The following is a 13,856-nucleotide window of genomic DNA, read 5'->3' as shown; positions in this document are numbered from 1 at the left end:
CTGAACAAAAGTCCTAACATGGATGAAGACTTTGGCTTTGTATTTGAGGCTTCCGTGCATCCCTTTTCTTCAGCATTTGCCTCGGTGTGACTGATTGTGTAGGTGTTAACCTCACCCTTGCTCACATGGGGTAGAATGTTCTTAAATGGAGACAGTCCTTTCACCTTTTCCTCCTCATGTAGTGTGAAACCAGTGCAGACACATGCTGGGTGTGTGTGTGTGTCGGGGGGTGGCTGGGTGGACGTGCGTGTGCTGTGAAGGATGCTGGGTGTATGTGTATGTTGAGGGGTGGCTGGGTGGACGTGCGTGTGCTGTGAAGGATGCTGGGTGTATGTGTGTCGAGGGGTGGATGTGTGTGATGTGAAGGATGCTGGGTGTATGTGTGTGTCGGGGGGTGGCTGGGTGGACGTGTATGTGCTGTGAAGGATGCTGGGTGTATGTGTGTGTCGAGGGGTAGATGTGTGTGATGTGAAGGATGCTGGGTGTATGTGTGTGTCGAGGGGTGGATGGGTGGACGTCTGTGTGATGTGAAGGATGCTGGGTATTTGTGTGTGTTGGGGGGTGGATGGGTGGGTGTGGGTGTGATGTGAAGGACGCTGGGTGGATGTGTGTGTGTGATGTGAAGGATGCTGGGTGGATGTGTGTGTGATGTGAAGGATGCTGGGTGTATGTGTGTGTTGGGGGGCGGATGGCTGGGTATGTGTGTGATGTGAAGGATGCTGGGTGTGTGTGTGTGTCGGGGGGCGGATGGGTGGGTGTGTGTGTGATGTGAAGGAATGTGCTGTGTGTAGCATGTCTCCCTTCCTTCTTCCCGAGCCCTCACACTGACATGACAGCCCTGGTATTTGGCGTGCCCTCTGTGGTTGGATTTGAATGACCCGCTGTCTGCTGTACATCAGTGGAACAAAGTCTGTGACATACTGTTGGTGGCCTTCCCCAACATGAATTATTATCCTGTAGCTCACTGAAAGAGGAGACTTTGGTGGAAATTTCTGAAGGCTCTTTTGGCTGCTCACAGGTCAGACTGGCGTTGCGGCTGCGGTGTTCGAGTGCTGGGTGTTTGTTTTCGCCAAAGCAGGAGACACCCACGGCCAGCATCGCCTGTGCCTTTCCCTGTGCAGCCCAGTGTTTTGCCAGCCTCCTCTCCCTGTCCTTCAGGTTATCTCTTGCTTGGCCTTCCAGGTCTGCTCCTGCTGCAGGAGGATGCCAGGGCAGCTGGCTTAGCTCCCTTTTTCTGACCACATGGATGTGGCCATGCACACACGGTCCTCTGGACAAATACGCAGAGCGGGTCTGTAATTTGGGGGTTGGGGTGGGGAGGACTGCAGTGCGGCCTCTCCGGTGGTCAGTGCAGCTCACAGGTGCTCAGGAGGCATTCTTGTGGGGGACACCCACTAACATTTTGGTTCCCACTTGTTGCCTTAGGTGGATAACAAGGGCCGGAATTTTCTGCACGTGGCAGTTCAGAACTCTGATATTGAAAGCGTCCTGTTTCTGATCAGCGTCCAGGCGAACGTCAATTCCAGAGTCCAGGATGCTTCCAAGTTGACCCCTTTGCACCTTGCTGTCCAGGCAGGCTCTGAGATTATTGTCCGCAACTTGGTGAGTGTCCCTGAAACATTACTGCTGTAAGCTGTGGACAAAGCATGTTATAGGGTGTGTGGAGACTGTATTGTCACAGGTGTTTTGCCAGGAATTGGGAAAGGCCAGTGGGAATTTAGGGAGCAGCCAGGACACTCGGGAGAGCAAGTGTGTCTTGGCATGTCCTGCACGCCCAGTGGGCAGATGCTGAGGTGAGGTCATGAGGGAAGGCAGGTTGTGGGTGGCAGAGGCAGGCGGGGGCATCAGGAGACGAGATTGTGTCTGTCCACCTGCTCCGTGCCAGGCTCTTAGCTGGCGCTTTCCAGGGAGTGCTCTCTTTCTTTTTGTCACTAGTCTTTATTACTTAACATTTTGAGGCAGAATTCACAAACAACATTAGCGTCAGGCATACAACACATTGGACTTTCCTGGTGACTCAGATGGTAAAGAACCTGCCTGCAACGTAGGAGACCCGGGTTCAGTCCCTGGGTTGGGAAGATCTGCTGGAGGAGGAAATGGCAACCCACTCCAGTATTCTTCCCCGGAAAATCCAATGGACAGAGGAGCCTGGTGGGCTCCACTCCATGGGGTCACAAGGAGTCGGACATGACTGAGCAACTAAACACAACATACTGTGTTTCGTTGTATATTTTGTGCAACATATTGATTTGATAGTTGTATATTTTGCAAAATAATCACCACGAATCTACTTAACATCTTTCACCATTCATAGTTACAAAAATGTTTTTCTTGTGATGAGGATCGGTTTTTTTTAAAGATGTATTTATGTATTTTATTTTTTGGCTGTGCTGGGTCTTCCTTGCTGCATGTGGGCTTTTCTCTAGTTGTGGTTGATCAGGGGCTACTCTTTGTTGTGGTGCACGGGCTTCTCATAAGCAGAGGCTTCTCTTGTGGCGGAGCACAGACTCTAGGCACACAGGCTTTAGTAGTTGTGGCTCTTGGACTTAGTTGCTTTGTGGCATGCAGGATATTTCCAGACCAGGGATCAAACCAGTGGCCCCTGCATTGAAAGGCAGATTCTTAACTACTGGACCACCTAGGAAGCCCGAGAATTTTTAAATCTACTCTCTTAGCAACTTTCAAATATATGCTATGGTATTTATCCACTATGTAGTCTTTTCTGTTAGTAGCTGTTTTTGAAACTTTGTTAGAAAGTGGATGATAAATGAATATATATTATTTAAAGGGCCTTCTTGCTTTGATTCTGCACTTCTCTGTGTTGCTTTCTTTCTTAAAAAAAAAAATACAAAAATAGTATATTTTTATTGTGGAGAAACTTAAAACACATAAGGACAGAAAGTGGTTAGTATCTCCCTTTCACTCCCAGCTCTGCGTTGAGTTTGGTATACGTGCTTTTAAACACCTTCAGCGTGTATGCGTGTGTGTGTGTGTGTACGTACACATTTCTCTATCTCTCCTTGGACATCTTGTGTCCACTGTGTGTGAGGACGGTGCAGATCACTGCAGTCCTGTGTAGTTTTATTATATCCCATAGTCTTAGTATATTTGGGTCCTAAGGAGTGGCTTTTTGGACATTTTGGTAATTGCCACTTTCCCCTTGGGACAGATTTTGTGGTCCTGAGGCTCCCCAGGAGTTAGCTCCCCGCTTAGCCAGGAGGGCAAACCCTGGCGGGCAGGAGATTGGCAGGCTTGCCCCCTTATGCCAGACCTTGGTTGGTGGTGGTAGAGCAGCTGCTCATGTAATCAACGTCATCAGCTCCTTGCAGGTGCCAAAGTGAATGAATTAACCAAGCACCGCCAGACCGCCCTCCACCTTGCTGCCCAGCAGGACCTTCCCACCATCTGCTCAGTCCTCTTGGAGAATGGAGTGGACTTTGCTGCTGTGGATGAGAATGGAAATAACGGTAATTCCCAGGCGTTCCCTGTGTGCGGTGCCAAGGGCCTCAAGCATTCCCTTCCTTCTGGGGTGGCAGGGCAGCACGCACCATTGGGTCTGTTCCCCGTCCCGGAGATTGGCTCTTACAGGGGCCGGGCTGTGACAGGAAATGCTCTGAGCTGGGCATGCAGCCTGCTCCTTGATGGAGACCTGGGCAGCCTCCTGATGTGAATGGTGACCCTAGAAACCCGAATGGCTTCTTGTGAAACCGTTAAATCTCACCTTTGGATAACTGCAGAGGCACAAAGCAAATCTTAGGAGGTTGCATTTAGAATTATTCTTGGGGACAGTGAAGACTGGAAAGGAGGGCTCTGAGCGAATGGTGGCGGCTCTGTGAGCGGATCATGGCTGCTCTGACTGGGTCCCATTCAGTGGGAGATTTGTGAGGCCGAGAAGAGTTGAGATGCTCTGTGTGTGCGTCTGGGCTCGTGCTGTAAGAGGATTTCCTCCCCAGCTCTTCATCTTGCTGTCATGCATGGCCGACTCAACAACATCCGGGTCCTCCTGACAGAGTGCACCGTGGATGCTGAAGCGTTTAATCTACGGTGAGTATGTGTGGTTCAGAGCAGAGGCCAGGACTCCACGTCCCCTGGTGCACCCCTCCGAGCTGGTGGTCACAGGCATCTTACATGAGCCCCAGGTGCACAATGCAGAACTGATCACTAGGGCACTTGACCAGCCTTTAGTGCCCTGGAACTTTTCTTTTTGAAAATACGTTTTAGGTAAACTTATATGACACATAAACTTATGTGTCCTTTAGATTTATCCAGCATCACAGAGTTCAGACAGTCCCATTTCTTTTACTCATGATGGCCATGGCAGATACACACCTAACTTTTCCAGTTTGTCTTCTCAGAGGCCAGTCACCACTGCACATTTTGGGACAGTATGGCAAGGAGAATGCTGCAGCCATCTTTGATCTCTTCTTAGAGTGCATGCCCGAGTATCCTCTGGATAAACCGGATGCAGAAGGAAACACAGGTACGTGGTGAGGCTCTTGTTGGTCCTGTCTCACCGGTGTTCCTTGCTTCCTGGAAAATCAGGAGCCCAGGCACACGTGTCATTACTGAAGGACACTCAGCCCCGTGCACTTCGGCTGGGCTCTGCGAGTGGCATCACAGATCCCTGAGGCGGAAGTTGGCAGTGTCTGACTTTAGGTACAAGCACATCTAAAGCGTATCTAGTGCTCCAAAGCCATACCCATGTCCAGACAGGCTGTCCTGCCTGTTTCTGTTGGCCTCATCTACCTTGTATCTAGTCAGCTAGGTCCCTTCCCAAGCTTTCAGGTCCCGAGAGAGAGAGGAAATACAGTTGCCTCACAGGTGCTTCAGAAGGAGGAAATGGGTCATAGTACATATTCACAGAGAAGGCATGTTTTCTACAGATAAGGGCTGATGTTTGATTGAGGGGGTTAATAAACAGGCCTCTCTCATGGTAGTACTCTCACCACCCACAATCACTGTGTTAACTTGTGTAGCTTTCATAGTGCTTTTGATGTACTTTTGCATTCATTTTCTTCCTCACAATAACCATATGAGGTAAGCAGTACGTGCAGTGCGTTCCCACTTTTCAAGTAAGGAAACAAAGATGAAACCCAGGTCTGTCTCTTCCCAGCCCAGGGCTGTCTGAACTGTTCACTGCTGCTGTACCCCCGTTCATGCCAGACAGAGCCTCTGTGGCCTTTGACAGCGGTGCTGTCACCGTGAGGTAGCCCAAACCTCTGCATGGAACCAAATGTTTGGTCGTTCCTTCTTGACCTTGGGAAGAATTCTTGGCCTTGATTCATGGACATGTTTTCAAGCCAGCAGTGGCAAGCCTAAGCTTCAGGGGGGTCAGCTCTGGGAGTGAGCTGCTAGCCCAGCACCTGCTCCAGTGAGCAGCGTGGTCCAGGGGCCGGCAAGCAGGCAGGTGCTTCACGCCCAGGCTTCTGAATTACCCAGACCTGGTTTCAGATACCCAGCTCCATCATATCTCTATGCCTGCTTCCTCCTTTGAAATAATAACCTAATTTTTGTGAATCATTTGCAGAATTAAAGAATTTAAATAAAGTATCTGTGAAATGTAAGTAAAAACGAGCTGCTGGTAGCTGTAGTTGTAGGGAGGACCAGGAGGGTGGGCTGGCCAGAGCCTGGGTGTCCACTCCTGGCACAGGAGAGAGGCTCCATGGGGTTGAGTAACTTTCTGGAGCAGGCTGACCACACTGGTTTATGATTTTCTCCATGTGTGCACACCTCACCAGTCTTTAGAATTTGTTGCATTGTGTGGAGAGTGTTCTGTGCAGGAGGAAGGCAGCTGAGACAGTGGTGCATATTTCCCGTGGCATCTACTCCCTCCTCAGTTCTCTTGTGGCCAAAGCTTTGAATGGGCAAGAGTGTGTCTCTGGAGCCCCTGGCTCATGACTGGTCCTTGGCTGCAAGATATTACAGATCCTCTGCAGAGCTCTTACCAGAGCCGCAGGGCCCTCTGTGTGTCATGGGGACTTTGCTAACGAATGTCCTGCCAGTGCTGTGTCCTGCCCTTGGCCATCCTCTGCTGGCCCTTTGGCAGGGCCAGGCTGGGCCCGGGTGGGCAGTAGCCCTGCATGTGGTTTTGTTTTCCAGTGCTGCTCTTGGCATACATGAAAGGGAACGCCAACCTGTGCCGTGCCATCGTCCGCTCGGGGGCCCGCCTGGGGGTGAACAACAACCAAGGGGTCAACATCTTCAACTACCAGGTCGCTACCAAGCAGCTGCTCTTTAGACTGTTAGGTGAGTGGCCTGTGTTCAGCTGCATCAGTGCAGGCACCTGGCAGTGTCTTTTACCCAGACGTACTGGTGGTCTTGAAATCTCAGGATGACTTGCTGTACAATCTGAGATGGTAGTTTTCGAGGCACCACGTGGTTTAGGATTTTGTCTGTGAATGCCGCAAAGCGCCTTTGAGCAGGGTTGGGGAGTGTCCTTGTTAGCAGTCTCTTTACAGCGTGTCCTGCTTTGGGGCCCCGTCAGATTCCTGCTTTCCCAGATCCTATGGGAAACCCATTGGCTCCAGGCAGGTCTCCCCAGCGCTCCTGGCTATGTGTCTGCACACCCTTCATCCTTCAGCTGATGCCAAATCTTTCCATCCTTCAGAATGGCCTTTGGTTTAGCCCCACTGACTTTTCCTCCCCTGTGTGACCCAGTTAGAATAGGCAGACCTCAGTCAGTTTCCAGCCACCACAGTAAAGTGACTATTGTGATGAAGTAAGTCAACACGAAGCTTTGTGGTTTGCCAGTGCATGTAAAAGTTATATTTACATAATACTGTAGTCTGTTGCATAAGTAGTGGCACTGTCTAAAAAACAATGTATTTATATATACTTTATTGCTAAAAAATGCCAAAACAGTTAAAATAGTAACATCAAAGATCACTGATCACAGATTACCATAACAAATATAATAATAATGAAAAAATTTGAAATATTGTGAGAATTACCAAAGTGTAACACAGACCCATGAAGTAAGAAAATGCTGTTGGGAAAATGGCACCAATAGATGTGCTCCATGCAGGGTCACTACAGATCTTCGACTTGTGAAAAAGATTACGGTATCTGCAAAGCACAGTGAAAGGAGGCATGCTCTGTTGCCCTCTTGTCCCTCACATCCCTCTGCCATGTGTTCCTTTGTTTCCTGGTCCAGTTCCCTTCTCCCCCTGCTCCCTGGTTTGGCCGGACACAGTCAGTATCTGACAGGAACTGGTCTTGTGCTGTGTTACAGATATGCTGTCCAAGGAGCCTCCGTGGTGTGATGGCTCCAACTGCTACGAGTGCACTGCCAAGTTCGGAGTCACAACGCGCAAACATCACTGGTAAGACCCGCCCCCAGTCACCCACCAGAGGAGTAAGGAGGCTTCTGCGGATTGCTTCTGCCTTTCCCCACGAGAAACCATGAACCTGCCAGGGCCTGGGACTCTCCTGGGAAAAACCTGACCACGGGACCCTGCCCACGTCTAGAGACATAGGGAGGCCAGCAGACACTCAGACGGGTGGCTTTCCTGTGGAATGCTGGGGTCCAGTGTCCTAGGCAGCCTGTCAGGCCTCGCGTCATCTTCCCCAAGTGTGAGAGTTCCCTAGCTCTTGCTGAGCCTGTCTCGAGCCTTAAAGCAAGAGGCTTTTTCCGGATCACTTAACTTAATTACTGGCCAGAATTTTGTTACCATGGACTGTCAGTTATACAGGCCTCGGTGTGAGTGAGCCGGCAAGGGGCAGAGCTGACTGCAGAGTACCAGGACGGGCTCGCGTGTCTGCTGCAGGGGCTGCTGTGACAGTGCTCACGTGCCCAGCCGCAGTCTACTCTCAAGAAACCCCTCACACCTCTTTTCTTTGCCTCCACAGTCGTCACTGCGGACGTCTTCTTTGCCATAAATGCTCGACCAAGGAGATTCCTATTATAAAGTTTGACCTGAACAAGCCTGTGCGAGTTTGCAACATTTGCTTTGATGTCCTGACTTTGGGGGGAGTCTCTTAGTGAGCCCCCAGGAAGGTCCAGGCCACATCCTCAGTCGCTCCCCAGCAGCTGCTCTGCTCACCAGCCTGACCCCACCCAGAGCAGGAGCTGGCCGTCGTCTTCCCGCGGCAAGAGACTGGAACAGTTGTGGACCAGGGGGGTAGATCCCATTTCAGATGATGCTGTATGATTGTCAGTGTGTCAGACCATGATCGAGGTCGCTAGGTGTCTCACTAGTCGGACCAGGCCTTTTAGCCTAAGTGGTAAATACGATAGGAATTAGACCCCATTCTGCTAGCAATGTACAAGGACACTTGAAACCCATGTTCTCTTCCAGTAGCTTAGTGTCCATCTCAGAGCATTCATGACGTCTCCTGCCTGGGCGGACTTCCCAGTCTGAGCCTGACCGTAGGAAGCCGGTGTCTGGCTGCCCAGCGAGAGCTGGCTCTCCTTTGGGGTGAGTGGCTGTGGACTTCTCTGCACAGTGTTTCCGTAAAGGTAAATAGGATCCTCTTGGCCTGAAGTCTCTCACTCTTTTTTTTGTTTTTTGGAAAAGCTAAGCTGTATTTTTAGTGAACTACCCCTTTAAAAAAGGTGAAATCTTTCTAAACAGGGTTCAAAGATGAGAGCTGAAAAATTGTGGCCTTAACAACTGAAAGCTTTACCGGTATTCATACTACTGGGGTGTCCAACTGCACTCTGGCAGCTTGACACCTCCTAGCAGCCGTCTTGTTCTCTCCTCTTGCCATGTCCTGTCTGTGGAGTCCTCAGTTACCTGCCGCTAGGCAGTGGTAGAGAAAATGCACTTTTCTTGTGCTGCACTTTTTATATAGCTGCATTACTGGTGATTCCAATCTAAAAATCCATATTCAAAAATACCCTCACATATCTGTGCATCAGTGATTCTACCAGTCAGCTTTGACTGGACCTCAGCTCACACTAAGTCTTAAACGGAAAACTCCCTCGGAGTGTCCTTTGGAGCAAGAGAGTCACACGGGGCCAAGTGAGGAGAGGGAATCTGCAGCCTCAGACCAGCAGGTCCCATCTCCTTGACATGAGTGTTTCTTGCTAAAAACCTTCCCAGTTACTCTGTGAGCACCCCAGAGAGGGTGCCTGGGTCCCAGCTCTGCGTAGGTTCTTGATCTGCCCTGTGAGAGCCACCAGCCAAAGGCCCTGGCCAAACATGTGTGACCCCGTTTTGGAAGGCTCATGTGCTGATAAAGCCCCCGGAACCTGTCAGGCCTTAGTCGCTGCTAGTACATATATATTAACCCTGAGGTGTTAAACTTCTTTTCTCTTATGAAGGTTTGGCCAGTTTTTTAAAAATGCACATTTAGAGAGAAACTTATACCACTGCTTTGAAAAAAAGAAAAACACTCTGAGATGAACAATATGTGTTGTACAGCTATACTCAGAGATTAACAATCTCAATCATATATACTGTTTTTTTCAGACATTTAGTAACCACTACATTTTTTTTTTTTTGCATTAATGAAGTGTGCATATATGTGTAAAAGGGACTAAATATTTTTTTGCAGCAGTCTGTTTTTTTTGTTTGAATAGTGGGTATGTCCTCCATGTCACTGTAGAATTTATACATCCTGTTGCCTAAATATGTGTGTAAAATGAGCTGATAAACCAGAGTGCTACTTTTTTTTAATATTTCTGTGATTTATAAGATATATATGCTTTCTATGTTAATATGAGCTTGTGCAGTGTTTCAAAGAAAAAAATTAATTACAAGAGTTCCCTATCCCCCAAAGTCTCTGACCTATTTCATACTGAATTTTTCTAGAAAAACAACTGGTCTTGGCAAACACCTGACCATGTGGAGCATGTGTTCAGTTTCCATTTTCTGTTGCTTGAACAGGGCCTGAGTAAGTAGGCCTTAGTCGGGTGGTTTGATTCTGTCACTGGAAAGTAAGGCAATTATGCTTCAGTTATGAATCGAGGTGTTCGGTACTTTTATCCTGTTCTTTCACCGTCCGTGGTGGAGAGAGGAGGATGGAAATTCAGTGAGGGATGAGGCTGGTTGTCCTGCCCCTGTCGTAATATACCAATCTTAGTAACAATCCTGCCTCTAACTGCACTCTAAAAAAAATCTTATAATCATGTCTGAAGTTGTCAAGCTTGTTTACCTTCACAGAGTCTAGGGACAGTGATGGTACTTAGCCTCCACGGGTTGGGGGGAACGTTCTGTGAGCTCTGTTCAGAGTGCATTCTTGTAGATCTAGAAGAAGCACCTTTCCATAGTCTTAGGCTCTCCCTGGCTCTCCCGATGGGCGGGAAGGCCACACTCTCAGTTCCTCGCGTGGTGGCTGCTCTGGGGGGACTCAACATGCTCTTGGTCCTCTTTGTGTTCTCCAAGCCATCGAACATGACTCTAGAACAAACTGCCTGGCTGTTCTTGTCACAATTTAATCCATAGCTTAAAGCTCAGTTTTATTCATTCAGAAAGTTGCCAGTTGTGGGTGAGTAGAGCAGGAAGACTAAACTTGATTGAAATATAATTTGCTTCATCAGTCAACATTGTTAACTCTAAGTTAGCTTTTTAACTGCCGCTTGCTCATCAGATCTGAGAGACAGTGTATTCTTACATCATTTTTTTTTAAAGATGAAGGTACAAACTGTGTCTATGTTTAAACAGAGTGGCTAAAACTAACTTGCTATTATCCTCGAATACAGGAAACTTCCCACAAACTTAAGTGCCTGCGTTTAGGACTTCTTAATTTCCAGTTCTTTTTAGTGGTGTCTCACTGAATGACATGTTAGAATGTGTGTTCTGTCTGGAGTTTGTTGCCAGTGTGTTGTCAACCCCAGTTACCGATTCAGTTGAGGCCGGATTAGATTGCCCAGTTCACCTGCCTCTCTCTCTCCAGGAGTGGGGGTCCACATGACCGCTGGCCCTCTACCTCAGAGCCCTGAGTTGTTTGTGACCACCCTTGTCAGCATCCTCACCGCTCCCCCCGAATGGGCTCCTCGCGTGGAGCTCAACGTGCTGGTGGGTTCACTGCCACTCCTGGTTCATGTCTCCCACCTGTCGTATTACACGGGTTGTGCTCATCTTATCCATAAGCAGGAAGTGGACGAAAAGCCTTGGGACAGGGGAGAGCCTTGATCTCCATCTCGGTTTTGATTTATTTTTAATCTGGAGGAGAAAACCCGATTGAGCTATGTAATGATTAGATCTGAAAGGCAAACTCACTCTGCATGTGACAGCAGCATGAGCAAGTAGGTGGGATGCTTCCGTGACAGCCCCGCCTGGAGCTCGCAGGTTGAAGCTATGAGGGAGCTCGTGAGACAAGCCTGCTTCTGGGACCTGGGCTTGCTCCCCTCAGGACCAGCCCCAGGAGAAGTGGGCACGGAACTGGCAAGCCCAGCCCCTTCGAATCTGAGCACCAAAGCTCCCCACGCCCAGCCAGGGAGAGGAAGAAGCCGAGGGCAAACAATTTCCTAAAGGGGTTTGGAAGCCACGTTCTCATTTTGTGGAAGTAATTCAGTGAAGAGCTGACTTATTTGACTAAAACACTTACTAAATTTCCAGAAGTTATCATAGATGCCTTAAGGACTTTCTTTGAAAGATCATTCATTATACAGTTACTTTTTTGTGTGGCATAAACAATATACTAACTTCTTAAAACAGACAGTGTTGGTGTTCTGTAGCTAGGGAGTCTTGAGTTGGCAGCCTGCTCAACTTAATGACTTAACATTGTTTTTTGGGCAGATGCGTGGAGTTGGCTGTTACCACGACATACATCCCTGTGTGCTCTACCAAGGGGGAGGCCTGGGCAGAAACCGCAGGCACATGTTTAGGTTGGTCACTTTGGCTTCCAAGCCATTCCAGGTGGTGGTCAGTGTGGGGCGAGGGCATCAGGAGGACCATGGCACTTATCAGCATTGTTTCTTTGGAGTTCGTGTAATGGAATGTATTTTTCAAATATTGATATTTGCATTTTATGTAACAAGTCCTTATAAATAAAATGAGGTAAAATTGTGCATTTAAAGTGGAAACCTTAATAACATTTGTAGTTTCTTTTAATGCAAAAAGTACCAATAAGAATTAAAAACAAATACACAAATTTTTTTTAAACTTCTGACATGTGAATACATTTCTTTAACAACTACCCTCCAGGAAAGTTTGAATTTCCAACACTTTTTTCAGAAACACATTGTTGATAGTGGTGAAAAAATAGCTGTTGTGGGCATAACCACCAGCTGCCTGGATGTACTGTGCTCTTGGCCCAGCTTCAGCTCACGGTGACACCCGTGACCACAGCTGCTCCGGCTCAGCCCCCTGACCCCACTGCAGCTCTTCTGCAGACCCTGGAAATTCCCTGACTCCATTATTTAGGAGCGACTCAAGAAGATCCATGGTGAGGTTTCTGCTGGCTGTGGTCTGAAGAAAGGACTGTTACTGTGGGTTTCAGAGAAAACTAAGGCAAGAATCGGGGTTTGCAAGTTAAAGTCTAGTGATCCATTCCCCGCCCCCACCATGCAGTCGCACAAATCCAGTAGCTCACGTGGCCCTCACGCTTCTTGAGCTAGTGTTTTCCTTTCCTTTACCCGTCCTCCATTTTGCTCATCCCTTGTTCAGGCCAGATGTAGTGACTGATAAATCTTTTCTGGTGGCTTTTCTCATAATTAATAGGCACTGTTAGGGGCTTTCGTGAAACAATCCCAAGTAATCCTAATAGCCATCCTTGAGGAGAATTGGTCATATTATGTCAGTAAATACTGAGTGAGTACAAAACAGGCAAGTCGCATGGTTTCTGTCCCTCAATTTTCATGTCTGTAAAATAGAAGTGACCGTGGTTCTTCCTGGCTCACAGGGTTGCCCTGGGGAAGGGGATCCGTGATGAGTGCTGCGCCCTCCCTCCTGGGCAGGTACACAAATCGGTGTGCACGGTGAGTGATGCGCCCTCCCTCCTGGGCAGGTACACAAATCGGTGTGCACGGTGAGTGATGCGCCCTCCCTCCTGGGCAGGCACACGAATCGTGGTGTGCACGGTGAGTGATGCGCCCTCCCTCCTGGGCAGGCACACGAATCGTGGTGTGCACGGCGAGTGCTGCGCCCTCCCTCCTGGGCAGGCACACGGATCGTGGTGTGCACGGCGAGTGCTGCGCCCTCCCTCCTGGGCAGGCACACGGATCGTGGTGTGCACGGCGAGTGATGCGCCCTCCCTCCTGGGCAGGTACACGGATCATGGTGTGCACGGTGAGTGCTGTGCCCTCCCTCTTGGGCAGGTACACGGATCATGGTGTGCACGGTGAGTGCTGCGCCCTCCCTGCTGGGCAGGTACAGGAATCGGTGTGCACGGTGAGTGCTGCACCCTCCCTCCTGGGCAGGTACACGAATCGTGGTGTGCACGGTGAGTGATGCGCCCTCCGTCCTGGGCAGGTACACGAATCGTGGTGTGCACAGCGAGGTCCTCCTGGGTGCAGGCCGGGGGAGTCATGTCTGCTGCCTGTTTGAAGGAGTCGGGGGGCCCAGGTAGTAGAAGTGCTTTTGAGGGTGGAAATCAGATTAGTCCATACATGGCTGGGACGGCTCTCGTTTTGTTCCTTTTCTCAGTTTGTTTTTGGAAAGATATAAACAACTCTGGACCTGGCCCCCAGGCTGTCCCCACGTTCCTCCCCCAGGAGCGGCCTCTGGCTGCTCTAGCCAGGATTTCACTCCCCCACACTGTGAGCTCCCAGCCTGAACCCCAGGGGACACAGGTGCTTGGTAAATACTGAATAACTCAGGAGAGCAGTGGCAATGACACTAGTCCTCCATTAACCTGGGGCTGAGTCACCAGGATGCCTCAGGCACTGTGCTTAAGGGGTGTGTGGAACTTGGAACAAGGTCCTCACTCAAGTTCACCTCCTATTGTTTGTCCTGTTCCAGGAGGGCAGA

General features: G+C 49.3%; 1 protein-coding gene across 3 annotated transcripts in view; it reads left to right on the top strand.

Annotated features, from left to right (window-relative positions):
• ANKFY1 (ankyrin repeat and FYVE domain containing 1) overlaps positions 1 to 12,050 on the top strand; it is a 69,435-nt gene extending 57,385 nt beyond the window's left edge. For all 3 annotated transcript variants that reach the window (XM_027519578.1, XM_027519577.1, XM_027519579.1), the window contains 7 exons: positions 1,426 to 1,602; positions 3,320 to 3,467; positions 3,954 to 4,044; positions 4,356 to 4,480; positions 6,100 to 6,246; positions 7,232 to 7,322; positions 7,849 to 12,050. In XM_027519578.1, the coding sequence (XP_027375379.1) occupies positions 1,426 to 1,602; positions 3,320 to 3,467; positions 3,954 to 4,044; positions 4,356 to 4,480; positions 6,100 to 6,246; positions 7,232 to 7,322; positions 7,849 to 7,981 (912 nt within the window). In that variant the 3' untranslated portion in view covers positions 7,982 to 12,050. The remainder of the gene's footprint in view (positions 1 to 1,425; positions 1,603 to 3,319; positions 3,468 to 3,953; positions 4,045 to 4,355; positions 4,481 to 6,099; positions 6,247 to 7,231; positions 7,323 to 7,848) is intronic.
• The last annotated feature ends 1,806 nt before the right edge of the window (positions 12,051 to 13,856 follow it).

The sequence above is a fragment of the Bos indicus x Bos taurus genome, chromosome 19, assembly GCF_003369695.1.
Source record: "Bos indicus x Bos taurus breed Angus x Brahman F1 hybrid chromosome 19, Bos_hybrid_MaternalHap_v2.0, whole genome shotgun sequence".
Taxonomy (NCBI): Eukaryota; Metazoa; Chordata; class Mammalia; order Artiodactyla; family Bovidae; genus Bos; species Bos indicus x Bos taurus.
This window is presented reverse-complemented; position numbering and strand designations above follow the sequence as displayed.